Below are 20,477 nucleotides of genomic sequence, written 5' to 3' on the forward strand. Positions count from 1 at the left end.
GCCTGCAGCCCTGGTGCAGGATCCACTGGGTGAAGCCAGCTGGGCTCCTGAACCGGATGGGGACTTGGAGAACTTTTATATCTAGCTGGAGGATTGTATGTGCACCAATCAGCACTCTGTGTCTAGCTCAGGATTTGTAAATACACCAATCAGCACTCTGGCTCAGGGTTTGTGAATACACCAATTGGTACTCTGTATGGAGACTTGGAGGACTAGTGCTCTGTGACTCTGTCTAGCTCAAGGATTGTAAATACACCAATCAGCACTCTGTGTCTAGCTCAAGGTTTGTAAATACACCAATTGGTACTCTGTATCTAGCTAACTAGCACTCTATGACTCTGTCTAGCTCAAGGATTGTAAACGCACCAATCAGCATTCTGTCAAAACGGACCAATCAGCTCTCTGTAAAACAGACCGATCAGCTCTCTGTAAAATGGACCAAACAGCAGGATGTGGGTGGGGCCAGATAAGGTAATAAAAGCAGGCTGCAGGAGCCAGCCAGCAGCAACCCACTGGGGTCCCCTTCCACACTGTGGAAACTTTGTTCTTTCGCTCTTTGCAGTAAATCTTGCTGCTGCTCACTCTTTGGGTCCACGCTTCCTTTATGAGCTGTAACACTCACCGCGAAGGTCTGCAGCTTCACTCCTGAAGCCAGCGAGACCAAGAACCCACCAGGAAGAACGAACAACTCCAGACGTGCTGCCTTTAAGAGCTGTAACACTCACCACAAAGGTCTGTAGCTTCACTCCTGACAGCGAGACCACAAACCCACCAGAAGGAAGAAGCTCCAGACATATCTGAACGTCTGAAGGAACACACTAGGGCCTTGAGTGAACACAGGTAGTAAGCAGGTAGTGACTGCAGTGGGCTTTGAGAGAAACCCAGTGTTGTGTTGACATCAGAACTAATCCAGTACAGTTCCAGTGGTGGTAGCCACAAGGGGTGCTAATATCACCACACCCCCAGTTCCAGGCTGCTCAGTATATATATAGAGACTCTGTTTGTTTGGGAGAAAAGGTAAAAGAACAAGAGTCTCTGCCTGGTTATCTGGAGAATTCTTCCAGATCTTATCCAAGACCACCAAGGCAGTACCTCTACAAGTCTGCAAGAAACAAAGTATTATTGGGCTTAAGGTCTAATTCCCTTGGAATGCCTGGAAAGCCTACTCAAGGAGGACACACACAAACAAGCCCAGACTGCAAAGACTAAAAGAAATACCTAACTCTTCAATGCCCAGATACTGATGAACATCTATAAGCATCAAGATCATCCAGGAAAAAAATGACCTCACCAAATGAACTAGAAAAGGCATCAGAGACCAAGCCTGGAGAAACAGAGATGTGTGAACTTTCAAACAGAATTCAAAATTCAATTCAATTCAAATTCAAAATTGCTGTTTGGGAACTCAAAGAAATTCAAACTAAGAGAAGGAATTCATAATTTTATCAGATAAATTTAACAGAGAGATTTAAATAATTAAAAAGAAGCAAGCAGAAATTCTAGAGTTGAACAATTCAACTGGCACACTGACAAATACATCAGTTTCATAATAGTGGAGCTGACCAAGTAAAAGAAAGAATTAGTAAGCTTGAAGGCAAGTTATTGGAAAATACACAGTCAGGAGAAGGAGACAAAAGAAAAAAGAGAAAAAGAAGAATGAAGCATGCCCATAAAATCTAAAAAATAGCCTCAAACAGGCAAATTTAAGAGAAAGAGATAGTGGTAGAAAGTTTATTCAAAGGGATAACATCAGAGAATTTCCAAAACCTAGAGACAGATCAATACTGAAGTACAAGAAGGTTACAGAACACCAAGCAGATTTAACCCAAAGAAGACATTTAAGACATTTAATAATCAAACTCCTAAAGGCCAGAGACACAGAAAAGATCCTAAAAGCAGCAAGAGAAAAGAAAGAAATAACATACAATGGAGCTCCAATATATCTGGAAATGTTACAGGTCACAAGAGAGTGGTATGACATATTTCAAGTGCTGAAGGAAAGAAAAAAAAAAAAAAACAAAATAAAACAAAAAAAACTTTACCCTAGAACAGTACATATGGCGAAACTATCCTCCAAGTATGAAAGAGAAATAAAAACCTTAGACAAACAAAAGCTAAGGATTTCAACAACACCAGACCTGTCCTACAAGAAATAGTAAAGGGAGTTCTTCAATCTGAAATAAAAGGATGTTAATGAGCAAGAAGAAATAATCTCATAGTACAAAACTCACTGGCAATAGTAAGCACACAGAAAAAGAGAGACTATTATAACACTGTAATGGTGTTGTGTAAACTATTCGTAAGTAGAGAGTCAAAATTATGAACCAATCGAAAATAATAACTACAGCAAATTTTTAAGACAAAAACAGTACAATAAGACATAAAGAGAAACAACTAAAAGTTAAAAAGCAGGGGAGATAAAGTGTAGAATTTTTATTAGTTTTCTTTTGCGTGTGTGTTTGTTCATGCCATCAGCATTAAGTTATCATTAGTTTAAAATAATGGGCTCTAAGAAAGTATTTCCAAGCCTCATCATGGTAACCTCTTACAAAAACAATACAAATGCAGACACAAAAACTAAGAAATTAACATACCACCACAGAAAATCATCTTCACTAAAATAAAGACAGAAGGAAGTAAAGACGAATGAGAGGATCACAAAACAATTAGAAAACAAATAACAAATGGCAGAAGGCAGTCCCTACTTGTCAATAACAACATTGAATGTAAATGGACTATGGACTAAACTCTACAATAGAAACACACAGAGTGGCTGAAGGGATGAAAAAACAATGCCTACGTATCTGTTGCCTACAAGAAACAGACTTCACCAATAAAAATATACACAGACTGAAAATAAAGGGATGGAAAAAGATATTCCATGCCAATGAAAACAAACAAACAAAAAATTAGGAGTAGCTATACTTAGACAAAATAGGTGTCAAAACAAAAACTATAAGGAGAGACAAAGAAGGTCATTATATAATGATAATGGAGTCAATGCAGCAAGAGGACATAATGATTCTAAGTATATATGTACCCATCACTGGAGCACTGAGATATACAAAGCAAATATTAGAGCTAAAGAGAGAGATCTCAAGACAAATAATGGCTGGAGACTTCAACACCCTACTTTCAGCATTGAACAGACAGATCTTCCAGACAGAAAATCACCAAAGAAACATTGGACTTAATCTGCACTAAAGACCAAATGGACCTAATAGATATTTACTGAAAATTTCATCTAACGGCTGCAGAATACACATTCTTCTCCTCAGCACATGGATCATTCTGTAGCATATTCCATATGTTAGGTTCACAAAACAAGTCTTACAACATTCAAGAAATTGAAATAATATCAAGCATTTTCTATGACCAGAGTAGAATAAAACTGGAAATCAATAACAAGAGGAATTTTGGAAACTATACAAACATGAAAATTAAACAATATGCTCCTGAATATCCAGTGGGTTAATGAAAAAATTAAGAAGAAAATCGAAACATTTCTTGAAACAAATGATAATGGGGCCAGGTGTGGTGGCTCATGCCTTGTAATCCCAGCCCTTTGGGAGGCCAACGTGGACGGATCACCTGAGGTCAGCAGTTCGAGACCAGCCTGGCCAACCAACATGCGAAAAATATAAAAATTAGCTGGGTACGGTGGCAAACGCCTGTAATCCCAGCACTTTGGGAGGTCAAGGTGGGCGAATCACGAGGTCAGGAGATCGAGACCATCCTGGCTAACATGGTGAAACCCCATCTCTACTAAAAATACAAAAAAAATTAGCCATGCATGAAAGTGGGCACCTGTAGTCCCAGCTACTCAGGAAGCTGAGGCAGGAGAATCGCTTGAACCCGGGAGGCAGAGGTTGCAGTGAGCTGAGATCATGCCACACTGCACTCCAGCCTGGGTGACTGAGTGAGACTCTGTCTCAAAAATAAATAAAAATAAAAAATAAATAAAAATATATGTAGCAATTGGGGACAGGGGTGTGTCAGAGTTAAGACTCCTAAGGAAATAGTTGTGTGCACAGATATGTCTTTTATTCCTTCCTGAAATCCCACTAAAATGACAAAAATGAGATCACACACACACACACACACACAAGCCTGAAAACTAGAAAGCGGATGGATGAGTGGCAAGTGTATCAGGCTTGGGAACCCTGAATTCTAAGTGGTGAGTGGGGAAAGCTGAAAACTACCCCAATCTATCCACTGAATTGCCCAAGGCTGAAGAAATTTAGCACCAGGTATCCCTGGATGTGAGGACAAAGGAAGATTGCTTAAAGTCTCTAAAAAGTAGTTACATGCCCAGATCCTGCCTGCCAGCCACCAATTTGTATGTAACTAATCCACTCTTCCTCCCAGCCCATGCAAAATCCTGGATGTTTAGTTTCTGGAAAGGATAAATTAGGATTCTGAACTGGCAGACACGGGAACATTTGTGGGCAAGACTATTCTACTAAAACCTTTGAAGGATTAAGTGAAATTGTGCAAACTAAATTCTGAGACCTCAGCTGTCATCTCCTACTTGGCTACGTAACATTTGGCAGTTGAGTTTTCACCTCCAGGAAAGAGATCAGAAGACCATTCTCCAGGGAATCTGATAAGCCCCAGAAGACAAGCCTGCAAAATAACTCCCGTTGCTCCCCTTGCACAGCAATTGAAAAGTCGCACTGTCATGCTCAGGGATGTCAATCTGCTTTGAGTTTCCCAGTCTTAAATACAGCACATAATCAAGATTACCAGACACCAAGAAAAGCTGCTAAACAGAAAAGAGAGACTAAAATAAATAGAGGAAAAGACAGCAGAGAGAGACTACACAGAAAAAAAAAAACTTAATAAGAGCTCCAAATGTACAGAGCATACAAAGTACCAGGAATGCCTCTGAAGTAATTCAGAAAGCATGAGTTTATAGATGGAAAGATTGCTCAAGAGAGCCCAGCACAATGGCTAAAACAGATCCACACCTGGATGCTTCATCTAAACATTTTAGAATACAAGAGAAAAAGGAAAGATTCTAAAAACTTCCAGGAAGAGAAAAACCAGGAATTCTAAGGGCTTCAGAATTTTCTTTTCTTTTTTTGTTTTTTTTTTGAGACGGAGTCTCGCTCTGTCACCCAGGCTGGAGTGCAGTGGCGTGATCTCAGCTCACTGCAAGCTCCACCTCCCGGGTTCACGCCATTCTCCTGCCTCAGTCTTCTGAGTAGCTGGGACTAACGGCGCCCGCTTCCACACCCGGCTATTTTTTTTTTTATTTTTAGTAGAGACGGGGTTTCACTGTGTTAGCCAGGATGGTCTCGATCTCCTGACCTCGTGATCCGCCCACCTCGGCCTTCCAAAGTGCTGAGATTACAGGCATGAGCCACCGTGCCCGACCAGGGCTTCAGAATTTTCTATAGTAACATTTGGAATTAAAAAGAATAGACGATGGCTTCTAAATTCTGAAGTAAATGATTTCCAATCCAGAATTCCCACTAGCCTAACTATAAATTACATGTAAGGGAGATAAAGACTTTCAGACACTTAGATCTCAAAAGACCTCCTCGGTACCTTTTCTCTGAAAGCTAAGGGAGAAGAGACTCTAAGCAAAAATGAAGAGCATTAACCAGGAGAGAAGGCCACAGGAGATGGGAGACAGCATGTGGGATGCAGGAGACATAGCACAGAGGTAAAGGAATTCCCGGAAGCAGGTGAATGGATATCTCAGGATGACAGGAGACTGTACCTAGCACAGAGATCAAGGAATTCCCAGAAACCGGTGAATGAATATCCCAGGATGACAGGAGACTGCACCTAGCACAGAGGTAAAGGAATTCCCGGAAACCGGTGAATGAATATCCCAGGATGACAGGAGACTGCACCTCGCACAGAGGTAAAGGAATTCCCAGAAACAGGTGAACGGATATCCCAGGATGACAACAGACACCAAGTAGGTCAGAAGGAATTGGGAAGAGATTTATTTCAAAAGATGAAGCGATGAAGTTCTGACAATTCTGAACACACTGACAGGATATTTAATTCTGGCAAAGAGCATGGAGTTTGAGTGATAAAAGTCAGCACATTTTAAAATAATGCAATAATTACCTCTAAGGGAAACAAAAGCTGTGCAAGAAAAGAAAGTTAAACACTGTCTGCAACACGGTTCAATTGTGTGTAACACTGTCACAAATTTAATACCATTCATGCTGCCTATTATCTAATTGGCATTATGGTATATTAATATTAGGAGAATGAGAAGGGAACCCATTTTGGTAGGGTAGGTGGGTGGGGCATGAAAAAAAAGCTAAAGGCTCATTTTCCATAGTAGGAATTCAACAGATAATATCTAAAACTGAATAATCAAGACAAAAAAATATAAGCATGTTATTTCGAGACACGAAAGAGAAGCTATAAAAAGTAGCTAAATGAGGTATAAGTGGTCACCTCTGAGAAAATGAGGAATGAAGGCAAAAATCTCCTACCTTTAGTAAAAACTTACAGATAGAACTGTTTGGTTCTCTAAAATGTGTACACAGTAAAACTGAAATCAAAGTCCCAACCCAAAAACAAACAAACAAAAAGGAAACAAACAGGATTAACCTATGGTAAATTCATATACTTTCCAACATATACTGAAGGAAAGGCTGGAGTGAAGGACTGACTTTCTATCAGTTTCCATACAGTACTTATTGCAGACTGAAAAGCAGCCTGAGCATCTCTGCGACACAGCAAGTGGACACGACTGGAAGTGTGAGGAGCCTGGAGGCAGCAAGGCTGAGAATAAACTCAAGCAACATGTAACTAGCTGCCAGATGATGCAAATACACAAAAAAAAGAAAAATGAAGAAGATACAGAGCAAGAAATAATGTCTTCTCATCAACCAAAATTCCTTTAAATGTCATGCTCTTTCTAGATTAATCCCTTCTGTACACTTAAGTGATGGAGGCTATTCTAGGTCAAGACTTTCTTGCTTTCTTTCCAAAAAGTACTTAATGTAAAAATAGGCTTTTTAATTACAGTGAACATTCATCAACACAACGGTATCTTAAATATATAACAACAGATTTACCCTTGAATTTCACCATTTACTACATGTGAGCACAAAATACATCTAAAACAAGACGCAAGAGTTCCTCATTTGCATTACTACTTTTAGATATCAGATCAAATATAAGGAGCAAAATTAATTCAACATCTCAATTAATATATCAATTATAGACAAAATCTACTACATATAGAGAGATTTGTATTGATCTTGTTATCTATTATGTATTTGCAAATAAAACATACTGAGCACAGTAGGCCCCCTTATCCTTGGGGGATCCATTCCAACACCCCCAGTGGATACCTAAAACCATGAATAGTACCCAACTCCATATAGTCTAAGTTTTATTCCTATATATATGTAACTACAATAAAGTTTAATTTATAAATTAGGCAGGTAGGAGACTAGCAATAACAAACAATAACACAGAATAGTATAATAAAAATTATGTGATTGTGGCCTCTCTCTCTCAAAGTATCTTACTACAATGCACTCATCCTTCTTCATCTTGTGATTTGTCAGTCTGATAACCAAGATGGCTATACTAAGTGATGAATGGGCACGTATCATATGCAGCGTGGGTAAGCTAGACATAGGATGATTCACATCCCACGGGGGAGACAGAGCAATATTTCATCATACTACTCAGAATGGCATGCAATTTAAAACTTAAGAATTGTGTATTTCTGAAATTTTCCATTTAATATTTTTGGACTACAATCAACCATGGGTAACTGAAGTCACAAAAGGCAAAACTACAGATAAGAGGAGACTACTGTATCTTCATAAACTAGGGAAGGTAAAATCTCCACTAAGTCAAATGTGTTCAGTATTTTATGGACAAAAGACAGCTAAATATTTCTTAGAAAATGTTCAAAGTCTGAAACCACCTCAACATGGACTTACAAAAAAACACTTACACATGACTGAAGATGTAAGTATGAATACTTTCAACATGTATCCCCTATGGGACAGTGCTATAAAGCACTATTTAAAAGATAACTCTGCCCAGACATTTTAATTGAAGTTCCAATATTTGGAACTAACAATATTTGTTAGGAGGATGGAGATTTTAGAGGCAGCTGAAACTTAGTAATAATGTAGTAAAATCCTATCATTTTGCACTTGAAGAACTGAATCATAAGAAGTGATCTGCCTAACATCCCACATCAAATGTATCTTGAGTATGGCTTTACAGAAAACTTAAATAAGGATCTTTGAAAGACATCAATTTTAGAATATAATTTCTTTGGATAATTTAAAGACTATAGTTTACTTTGCTTCATATAGCACTTGGCCTAACCCACAGCCTCCATGGACATATAGTAAGCCATATTTATTACTTATCAAAACGTTTTGCTGTTGAGTGTATTCTAATAATACTTTAATTCACATACCCTATTTCTATAGGGCAAAGAAAACAGTGTTTGTAATTTAACAGGCCCATTAACTGTCCCGACTTACATTAATTACACATTTTGTCAAAAGTGTGCCAGAAGTATACTTTCTCTCTTCACTTTCTTTGTCTTAAACTTGCCTATGCCTTTCTAACAGATGTCATGTATCCAAATTCTACTGCTTACATGAACACAAGAAGTATGATTTATTAGGAAACGTGGTTTAAATAATTGGTTAATATACCCATACTCTCACGAAATACATTTTTTGTAATTTAGAAGAAATAAAGAGGAAAATTAGCTAGTCATTAGGAAAATCGTTGAGATATTCTGTGACTGTAGGCTATCTCATTTTCTTTGTCCAAAAAGGTAACATAAAAAATTATAAACAAAAGCTTTTATAATGAATAATATTACAAAGTATTAGCTAAAACTAAGGGCAAGGTAAATTGCACAAATTCCTCTAGCACAGATTTTTTTTTCCTGTGTATACTATTATAAACTGATCCATTACCCTACATGGATCCATATGTATCATGAGTCTCATCACGGATCCTTCAAACACAGCACCACAAACAAGATTAAAGATTTGGGAAATAAAATAGCCCTGGCTTTGCCTGGCTGGAAGTCTTTAAATTTCACCAGGTCCAGGAGGATTGGTTGCAGGACACCCACAGTCATCCATGCAGAGCCGGGCTCCCAGAGCTATTGCCATTTTGGCCTCAGCAAGAAGGGTGGGGCCCAGCACACTGCCCTCACCCCACTCTCCTCTGAGTGAAGTCACTGAAATTCTCTGATCAGAAGTGTGTCAGCAAGAGCAAAAGCCTTTCCCCAAGCAGTACAGTGCTCCAACCAAAGCCGAAGTTAGAAAATTTATAATTAAATTAGACAGGGGTTGTGGTTGGGAGACTTTTGAAAAGGTTTGAATTTTCCTCCTTACAACATTCTTTAAAGTGCAAAACTGGAGACTCAGTTAATCATTGGGAAATAAAGTCTGTTGTTCTGACAGAGAATGAGAAAACTGGGACAATGTCCAGTTTTTGTTTTCAACTAAGAAAATTTGAGTGAACTGACAGTGAGGTAGTAGGTACAGGAAAGCTATGGCCTCCCAAGAATAAGAGGCTTTTAGAGAAATGCTCTGAGGAATCTTCTCCCCTAAAGCTCTATCCAGGCTTCTGAAGCTGCTGCTGGAGATGGATGAGAAAATGGGGGATGCCTTAACAGGCTTCTTATCTATGCTGGAAAGGCAACCAGATTCTGGAGCACAAGAGAGACAAAGTCCCCGAGGAACCCTGTGACACTCTCCACAGGCCAGCTCCTGGGTGGATCAGGAAGCATCTTCTCCTTTCTTACTGGCAATCCTTTCTGCATCTCAACATAATCAAGCCTAGTGCCCAAAATGCACAAGCAGTCATACCAGAAATATCTGCATACTATGACTCTCACAGGCAAAGAAGTGGGTGAAAATCTCCAAATTCTAAGCAACAAAGGGACTATAACAAATCAGCACAGGAACAATCTTCTAAGCAACAAAGGAACTATAACAAATCAGCACAGAAACAATCTTCTCTTTGCCAAATGTGGCTGGCTGATTGGGAAGCTGAAGCAAATTCTTCAATAAACAATTCTACTACTTTTCCACCTTTCAGTGAGAAGACAAAATCATAAAACCATATGATTAAAAAGAATAATTTTAAACACTGAAAAACTGAAAATATTCCTATTTGTAAAAAACAATGTAAACTTTGTTTAAAACACACAGTTTTTTGTCTAAATACACAAACTTTGTCTAAAAACACAGAGTTTTTAAAAAATTACTAATCTACTCATAAAATAATACTTTAGTGATTTTAGAATGTTTTCTGATGAGTCAAATTCTTGATTCACAGTTTAGACTGTAAACATAATTTTATAAGATAAAACAGGCAACAGGGCTTGGAAAGGGGGCATTTTCTTCCAAATGTGCCAGACAAGTCCACTTACCTATGCATGTAACCAACCCCAAAATTCTGTAGTCCATTTATAGAAAACAAATGTCACTTAGAATATATTTTCAGAGACACAGACGTATCTTTAAAATTGCAATAAATTTTGAACTATAACTGCGTTCCTGAAATATATTCATTTTGGTCATGATATAAAACACTGTTTTGATCAACTGTTAGATTTAGATTAGTAATATTTCACTTCAAATTTTTACATCATACTCACTGAAGAAACTGGTCAACATAAGCAGGTGGGGCTAAGGAGGAGACAGTTAATTTAACTTGATAAACTTTTGTATCATTTAAACAGTCATAATAAGCATCACTATTTCTTAATTTAAATGACTGAGAAAGCTTTTAACAAGAACATGACTGAAAGTCAATTCATTTAAATGCTAAATAAAGTTTCTGAAAAACCAAGAAATGACATACCTGAAGAATTACATCACTAAGTCGTTCTAGAGATTTCTGATTTTCCTGAGTCTCATCAAGAAGTGAAGCCATTGTTGGACTATGGCATAAATTTGTTTTGCTCTTAGCCTGGAGATGCCCTTTCGCTTCTTCAGTCAAGAGAATAGAAAGGAATTGCAGGCTGGCAGTATACAGGGCAGGACACGTGGCAGACAAGCCTGCACATTTGCAGAACATATCTAAAAGGATAATTTCAGATGTGAATGTTTGAAAATTTCTTCAAAATTAAACAAAGAAGGAAATCAAATTGATTTTAAAGTAACTATACTCTGGATCATCTAGATTACCAACTTATGTGATTGTGTTGCAATTTTTAAAGGAGCTGATGCCAAACAGAACTTAAAAGCAAGACTTAGTATGCAGTGTTGGCACAATGTACAAACAAATATTTCACAGCAGTTCAGACAGCACATGAGTGGTCATGAACTGATGATTCACAAACTTAATACAGAGTAGAAAGAACAGGCCAAACTCAAAAGGAATTTACACTGAAACAGTCATTATTAATTTTCTATTGTGAACACTGATGTTGTTTAATCAAAATAATATGTGTTGTTTTACATTTTATTAACTTGAAAAATTGGATTTATAATTTTATTTGATTTTATATTTTAGATTTATGCTTGTGTGAGAATTATAACCACAAAAATTTTTGCTTAGATTTTGGCATGTACAAATTAAAGTTACATAAGAAAAATAAAGTAGCAGTGGGGTTTCATAAGAATTATGTTCATTTAAATGATGTCCAAATATTAGTCAAGTCTGAGAAAAGACTGTTATAGATAACACAAGTTATGGAGTGACCACGAGATGTTTTAAATGTATATGGGCATATGAGATGGAAATTGATTAAAAAAACAAAAACAAAAACCAAAAATAAAACCATGGCAAAAAAATCAGTAATTGTTATTAATGTTTTCATTAACATTACTATTATTAAAACCATTTATGCAGTAAGTTACTTTTGGTTAGCACTACTATTACATAAAACTGTACACATATTTTGAAGGAAGGTTTTGAATTTAATATGTATTTATCACTAGAGAAACAGTGTCAGGTAAAGTTTAAGTCAGAGGTCAGCAAACTTTTTCTGTAAAGGGCCAACTAGCAAGTATTTTATACTCCGCAGGAAACTGGCTTTTTCACAACTATTCACCTCAACTGTTGTAGCATGAAAGCAGCCATATGAAATATGTAAATGAGTGTGGCTATATTCCAATAAAACTTTATTTACCAAAACAAGCTGCTGGCCAGATTTATCTAATGTGGGTAGCATCATGCTTTCTATTGATAATATTGGCGATTCAGGTGATAAACTAATTTTCCCTCAATAAATACAAGAAGAAAATCCCAACGTCTTAATCAGTCAATCTCTTTCAATTATTATATTTTAAACAAAATAATGATATCCTGTGTGGACACTGTACTCCATGGTAGACTCAGAACTCCCATATCCAGAAAACTAACAATTCTGTTCCTTGTTAAACATGCATTTTGCCATAATTCTTACTATCGCTTTGGTTAAAAATTGTATCATGCATTTAACTTTACTGAATGATCAAATGATAAATGTTAAAAAAAAATCAGTCAGTTGATTTAGCAGGTACTTTAGAAACTTAAAATAACTCAATTTTGAGTACATTTAAGCAGGTTGTTTAAAAAGGTTACATAAATGTTAGTTATGAATATTTATGTTAAAAAACAGCTTTTCGCTATGCTAAAATTTAGGAGGCTTCATGAAAAATTAAAGATTAGTTGTTTTAAGATAACCATGTTTATTTTAGTGGGCAACTATCATATGAAAAACATAAAAATAATTATACTATACTCTTGGCATTTCTGTACTCTAAGAAAATTCTGATGTCATGAGAAAGTTATCACAACTTTCCATGTTATCACGTATACAGGATTTTATATATGAAGATGTATCTGCATACAATGCACATATGTCAGAAATGATACTGGTTTCTATACCAATACAAGAAAATTTATCTCATTGTTTTATAATCGTATCATACGTACCTTTAAAAAACCACAGGCTTAAAACTGACAAATGGGATCTAAGCTAAAGAGCTTCTGCACAGCAAAACAAACTATCATCAGAGTGAACAGGCAACCTACACAATGGGAGAACATTTTTGCAATCTATCCATCTGACAAAGGTCTAACATCCAGAATCTACAAATTCACAAGAACTTAAACAAATCCACAAGAAAAAAACAACCCCATCAAAAAGTGGGCGAAGGATATGAACAGACACTTCCCAAAAGACGACATTTATGTGGCCAACACACACATGAAAAAAAAAATTCATCATCACTGGTCATCAGATAAATGCAAATCAAAACCACAATGAGATACCATCTCACATCAGTTAGAATGGTGATTATTCAAAAGTCAGGAAAACAACAGATGCTGGCGAGGATGTGGAGAACACAGGAAAGCTTTTACACTGCTGGTAGGAGTATAAATTAGTTCAACCATTGTGGAAGACAGTGTGGCAATTCCTTAAGCATCTAGAACCAGAAATACCATTTGACCCAGCAAACCCATTACTGGGTATATACCCAAAGTTTTATAAATCATCCTACTATAAAGACAAATGCACATGTATGTTTACTGTGGCACTGTTCACAATAGCAAAGACTTGGAACCAACTCAAATGCCCTTCAGTGACAGACTGGATAAAGAAAATGCAGCACACATACACCATGGAACACCATGCAGCCATAAAAAAAGAATGAGTTCATGTCCTTTCAGATACATGGATGAAGCTGGAAGCCATCATTCTCAGCAAACTGACACAGGAACAGAAAACCAAACACTGCATATTCTCATTCACAAGTGAGAGGTGAACAATGAGAACACATGGACACAGGGAGGGGAACATCAAACACCGTGTCAGAGGGTGAGAAGCAAGGGAAGGGAGAGCATTAGGACAAATACCTAATGCATGCGGGGCTTAAAACCTAGATGATGGGTTGATAGGTGCAGCAAACCACCATGGCACATGTATTCCTGTGTAACAAACCTGCACATTCTGCACATGTATCCCAGAACTCAAAGTAAAATTTTAAAAAACCAAGAGTGGCCAATACAATAAAAGAGAGCTTCAGGGATGATGTCTTTAAAAAGCTTTAAAAATAAAAAAAATAATAAAACCACAGGCTTTTCTAACTCACTTTTATGTTATCTTAAAACGTGTTTCAATTTTTCAAAAATGCATTTTTTGGGGGCGCTCAAGAACACTGCAAATTTTTCAAAGCAAGCACCCTGATATCTCTTTTATATGCACGCCATAATTACTTAATTTTAGTGAATTTACATATCTAAACAGGCAGAATAATTATCTCATTTTATTAGCAGAACGCCCCCAAGATTATGCAAGTATCTTCTTACCAATCACTGCTGTCCAGTGCTTGGCCAGGGCCACGGTAATAGACGGGAGTGTGACGGCACCAGCTTTCCTCAGGAGCGTGGCCAGAAGATTAAATAAATGTGTCCATGTGTGATAAAAAGCTGATATTAACTCTTTATCTACAAAATTAATCAAAACACTTCAAGTTATCAACACAAAGGAAAAGAACCTTTCAAGATATGAAACTTAACACAGACACTTCATTACACTTAAAATGAGGGGTGTGTACTTATCAAATGAAGACAAATCTAATTCAGCATTATCCAACAGTTATTTCAATTAACTTCTCTTTTCCATTGCTTCTTAAGATATCTCCCCTCCACCCTCCTGCATATAAAGCCACACTCACGAACTCTGCTCTTATTAAAGCATACTCAAGAACAATCAGAAGGTGTGACAAACTGAATATTAAGCCATGACTGCAGAACTACATATTGGCACATTATCAAAACATGTCATTGTTTGTGCTACTTTTGTCAGAGTAAGTTTTCCCCTATTTCCTTTATCCCCTCCAGCAGCTTTGTGCAGGGGTGAAAGGAAAGCACAGTGTGCCAAGGTCAAAGTAGAAAAGAAGGAATTTCTTTGAAGAACCAAGAAAAGTATCATCCCACAAAGAAAAGCACGACACAAAAGAAGATTCTGCAGCTCTTCCTATGGCTAAGGATGTAGCAATTAACCTTCTAGGATGAGGACACATTTTCCCTTCTCTGCACTCAGGTAAATGGAAGCTGTAGAGCAGTCGCCGAGGACTCTCTCTGGCCATGCCATCAGGAGGATTTGTCATCTTTTATCAAATTCCACTATAATGTAAACTTTATAGGACGTTAACCCAGAGGACATCCATCTAGGTGTACTGAGCTCCTATGAGGTACTTGAAAATTGCACCTTCCCAGGACAATCCTTGGTGTTTTTCAACCCTTTTGCCATTAGTGGCTCCCTAAAGAATTTGTTTTAGAAATATGTTTCCTCATTGCCATCCCCATAAGGTTTTAATTCCCCAGATATACTGTATATCTCTTTATGTACTATATGTACATCTGTACTTTGTACATAAAAAGGCTAAGTATAGAGCTTACTGTTTTTATTCAATACAGGCTTAAGAATAGCTGAATAAAACATTTAAGCTGAAAATTAAGTTAAAAATTAAAGACCTATTAACACCAAATTTAGCTTTGTACCTATACTTGCTAAATAACTTTTCATGTAATTTATTTTTTATATATCACGATGTATCAATTTACATACATAAACAATTCATAATACATAATAGCAATATAATAAACTCTTATAAAATCATTTAAAAGTTATTTTTTCCAGAAAAAAATTTAAAAACTTCTTAAAAAATATTTTTAGTGAACTTTTAAAGTATTTTGCTAGATATGAGAAAACAATTTTTAATTTAACCAGCTAATAGATGTACATTCAGACATTGTTGATATTTTTTCCTTTCAGCGCTTGATGTAATTAATGATGGGTTAAACAACTTTTATGTAATTAAATAAATATATACTACTTCCATTTAATTTTCAAAGCCCAAATCATACAGAAAGGCAAGAGGATCAATAAAAAGCATTCACAAGGCAGTCAATAGCAGCCAAGATACACAGACCATCTTTTGCTACATGACCTTGGGATCGAACAATTAACCAAAGGTCCTCCAGCTGCTATCATCTATTCACCACAGTTTTGTGGCACTAGTCTTGCAAACATCTTGTGTATCTTCCATGAACTCAACATCAATGTTTCTCAAGGAATTCTCAAGAAAAATCAAGAAGAGAAATACTAAGTAATAAGATTGTCTCAGGTAGAGTTGAGCTTTGGGAGGCTACAAACCATTGTAATTTCTAAGATGTTTTTGCCTCACCCTGTTCTCCCCAGAATCAATTTTCACTCCTTAGGAACTGGGGGTGGTATCATCTTGCTGAGCTTGTCCAGTCTAACCTAATAAGCTGAGTTAGGATATCACTGCCACTTGTTGAATTTCTAAGTAAGGAATTACTATTCCTTTAACATCGAGATCATTTTAACACTGATGAGATGCTGAGAACTGGCTCTGCTGGGTATCATAACACACTTCATTTTCCAGATCTAAAACCAAGTAAATCCACAGTTCAAATAAAAACGAACTGAAAGGTAAAGAGAATTACCAAATGGTCAATTACTTCATTATAAATGATTATTTCCACTTTTAAAACAATTATATTAGATTTTGACAAAGATCCTACTTTGCTTTAATTTTCTCCACTAAGCATTACATTTAACTTTTCATCATAAAATATTTTCTCTGAAGATAACAGTAGATCACAAAATATACACACATTTCAACAATTTAGGACCTTAGAAAATGTTTGATATATTCTAGATTGGCTTATACTTGTTATTGGGAATGATTTATCAGGTTTTTAGCCTTAGCCATAGTTTATAAGAATAATTAATACCCAGAACTCACTGTACTTTCTAACATCACATAGAGAGCTTTGCTCTCATTTCTTAAAACTCAAGCGTAGTCCATTATTATACTATACACTTGTCTTAAGTAGTATCATTAAAAGACATCCAAACTATGAAACATATTATCAAAGCCTTCCAAAATACTAGCAAAAAGAAACTGAAAAGTAACCTTAAAGTGAATTTCTGGAACAGAGTAAGTTTTTTTCCTCAATATTATTAACTTACATTCTAAACTAAAACAATTAAGCTTACCTAATACATCTTTGGTACATATGGTGAGAATTCCAATGATATTGGTGATAAGAGGTTTCATAAGCTCATCCTGAATCACAAGGTCAGGCTCCACCAACAAACATGACCGCAGAAGCCTGGACAAAGAGGATAGGTATTCCAGGAGAAAGGAAACCTATTCGAAAAAGAGATAGGGTAAAATCAAACATGCCATATAAAAAGCCCATCTCAGTGATACAGTATTTTACTTTTGGAACACAAGTTAATAAAAAATAAAATATTAATCATAATTTTTCAAGATCTGAAATTAACACATAGCAGACAAAGCATTATTTTTCTCATAAGCATGTCATTAACAGCCCTGTTAATACTGTCAACTATACACCAAACAAGCAATATTTTCCAAGTCAAGTTTTAAATTTCATTTAAAAAGTAAAATCTTGACCAGATGTGGTGGCCAACACATTCGTACTGTAATGCCAGTCCTTTGAGAGGCCAAGGTGGGCAGATGGCTTGAGCCCAGGAGTTTGAGACCAGCCTGGACAACATGGCGAGATCCTGTTTCCACAAAAAATATAAAAATTAGCTGGGCATGGTGGTGCATGCCTGCAGTCCCAGCTACTTGGGAGGCTGAGATGGGAGGACCACTTGAGCCCAGAAGGTAGAGGCTATAGTGAGCTGTGATCACACCACCGAACTCCAGTCTGGGTGACAGAGCAAAACTCTGTTTGAAAAGAAAAAAAAAGTCTCCATATTTTTCAAGTAGTCAAATTATGAAATCAATATTCTGGAAGAAGTAGAAAAGTATATAATAAAGCCATAAAGTCTATAATTTTGTAAAGAAAGATAGATTACAAAAATACCCTTCAAAGTGCATAAGTGGGGGTGGGGGCTATCTAGCCTAATAGCCTAGTTAATTGCTACAACTAAAATGCAAATATGTTCTATTTTTGCCCTCAGTATAAAAATACTATTATTAACTATAAGAGAAAAAATTAAATCATCTTCAATATTACCAACAAAACCATCTCTGGAATTTGCCTGATGCTAATATTGTTAAGTATTAACTGGCAAAAGTACTTTTCAGAAAAATAATCCTCTGAATATGTAACAATTAAAGAATGAGCTGTGATGTCTCATTTGTCCACTACCCTCAAGCAATGAGCCAGTTACATATAAGTGAATTTTATAAAGATATTCTGAAATCGGTCATTATCTCTCTGTATACACACACACACACACACACACACACACACACACACACACACTTCTTCCTCTCAGCTTATTCTGGGGTTGTAAGAGGGTAATGAAGAGTCAAGGGCCTGTTGTAAATTTGTGGAGTATGTGTCTCTGAAGTCAACGGTCTCAGACTATTTACAAATAGTTCTGTCCTACTTCTCCTGATGAATGCATCCTCCCTTTATCTAATCTGCCAACTTACTTTATGTAAAAATGTAGGTGGCTCTAGACTACACAAACTCTTCAGTTTGTGAAATTTAATTTGTTTATTGCTGTGAAGTCTTGAGACTTCATATTACATTCATATTCTACACTACTGAAATTACAGCAAGTCTGACCTCTGGATGTATGAAATCTTACCATAAATAGATAAACCATGCCAGGTGAGGCAAGAAGTGTTATAGAGAAAAAGCTGAATTGCTAAAGATTCTTTTGTATATGATCACATTCAAGATTAAATAAAATATTAATGTATTAAGAGTAGTTAATAAAGTAACTCTTTTTCTATGTATGGCTCTCTTAAAAAAAAAATACCAATCAACCAACCACAAACTTTAATACATCATACCTTTAGCAGAGTATAACCGCGCCACCAGGGCTCTGACCACGCCGTCTGCTGCAGGCACTCGCAGCCTGCTCCCTCACCTCCCCAGCTTTCTGCTTAAGTGTCACCTTTAGGAGACCTTTTCCGACCACACTACCTAAAAATAGCCACCTCTCCCCTTGCTGACACACCGCTTTTACCCATCCTCAATTACTTTTTTCACACCATTTGTGACTATCTGATAAAATACATTTTATGTACTTGCTTACTGTCTCCTGCATTTATGACAGACTCTACGTGAGCAGAGATGCTCGTCTGCTTTGTTCAAGGATGTATCACTAGCACCTAGAACAGAATCTGGTAAAGCAGAGGCTCAAGAAATTTCTGGAATGAGTGAATAATCTTATATTAATACCAAGAGCCCAAAAGCATTTAATCTACGTAAGACCAGCTAGTGCACTGGTTAAGAATGTAGGCCCTGGAACTGACCTGCATGGGTTGGAATCTATGTCAGAGACCTTGAACAAGTCACTCACCTTTCTGGGCCTCAGGCATTTCCTTTATGACATTAACGAAACTTCATGATTATTGTGAAGATTACATGAATTAACAAAAACAAATACCCATAAATTGTTGCTACTGCTATTATTCACTCATCGCACAAGGATCAAGCGAGTAGCTGTCTTGAGACAAGCCCTGCGCCAGACACTCAGAACACAACGGAATGTAACAGCCAGCAAGGCCCTGACTTCATGGAGCTGACTGTGCCCCTGTGGTCTCATCTTGCCCTCATAGATTCTGCTCCAGCCACTCTGCCCTCCTTGCTGTTTCTTGGATAGGCCAAGCATACCCCAACCTCAGGGGTCTTGCAATGACCATAGGACTAACTTCACTAACTTCGGGTCCCATGTCACTGACTAATCATCCTAAGCAGAACAGCCCTACCCTTCCAACTCTGCCATCACTTTAATTTTTCTTCTGAGATGTCTATCATCATCAGGCATATATGGATTTTCTAATTATCTATTCTCCCAACTTGGGGAAGGGTCTTTGTTTTATTCACTTGGAGAATATCCAGGCACACAACAGGTACTCAACAAAGATTTGCTGGATGGAGAGCAGAAAAATGGAGGAGACAGTCATTATGCAATAGGCATGCTCGGGTGAAAACACTGCACCAGGACAAGTGCTTCAAAGACCATGTGTGTAGCGTTCCCAAACTTTGTAATGGGGTCTGTCTTATTCAGTTCAAAGAACACATCTCAAAGCAAGAGATACTGGTCTACTTCATCTTTAATTCATCACCTCCCAAAAAATCTTGCAGCCCTTCTTAAAATTTGATTTTGAAATAAAATTTTTGTTAGCAACAGCTACATGAATAATTGTTAAGCATGTTTTATAAATAGATTCTAGCTATAGGCAAGAATTTAAAACAGTAAATATCTGTGAAGGAACAATAATACATCACTTTTATCAAATTGGGCTTTGAAAACACATATAACTTAGCCACCAAATATTTTAACAACTTTAACTTTGGTGTAAATAACAGACATAACAGAGATAGTCTAAAATCACAGAAGCAGGAGGTGAACTATACCAATGTCCCTCTTTATTAAAGTGGTGCTCCAAGATATCCAGACACTTGATCATACATTTAAAGTTGGTTAATGATGGAGTCAAGAATAGAATCCAAGTCTTCAAACCCCACCTCTC

At 36.9% G+C, this 20,477-nt stretch overlaps 1 protein-coding gene across 2 annotated transcripts in view; it reads right to left on the reverse strand.

Moving 5' to 3' along the window:
• The window catches only part of RTTN (rotatin), a 195,791-nt gene that overhangs the window by 33,922 nt on the left and 141,392 nt on the right, over positions 1-20,477 (reverse strand). For both annotated transcript variants that reach the window (XM_025365662.1, XM_025365663.1), the window contains 3 exons: positions 17,003-17,156; positions 14,281-14,418; positions 10,843-11,060 (listed from right to left, as the gene is read on the reverse strand). In XM_025365662.1, the coding sequence (XP_025221447.1) occupies positions 10,843-11,060; positions 14,281-14,418; positions 17,003-17,156 (510 nt within the window). The remainder of the gene's footprint in view (positions 1-10,842; positions 11,061-14,280; positions 14,419-17,002; positions 17,157-20,477) is intronic.

This window comes from Theropithecus gelada, chromosome 18 (genome assembly GCF_003255815.1).
Source record: "Theropithecus gelada isolate Dixy chromosome 18, Tgel_1.0, whole genome shotgun sequence".
Lineage (NCBI taxonomy): Eukaryota > Metazoa > Chordata > Mammalia > Primates > Cercopithecidae > Theropithecus > Theropithecus gelada.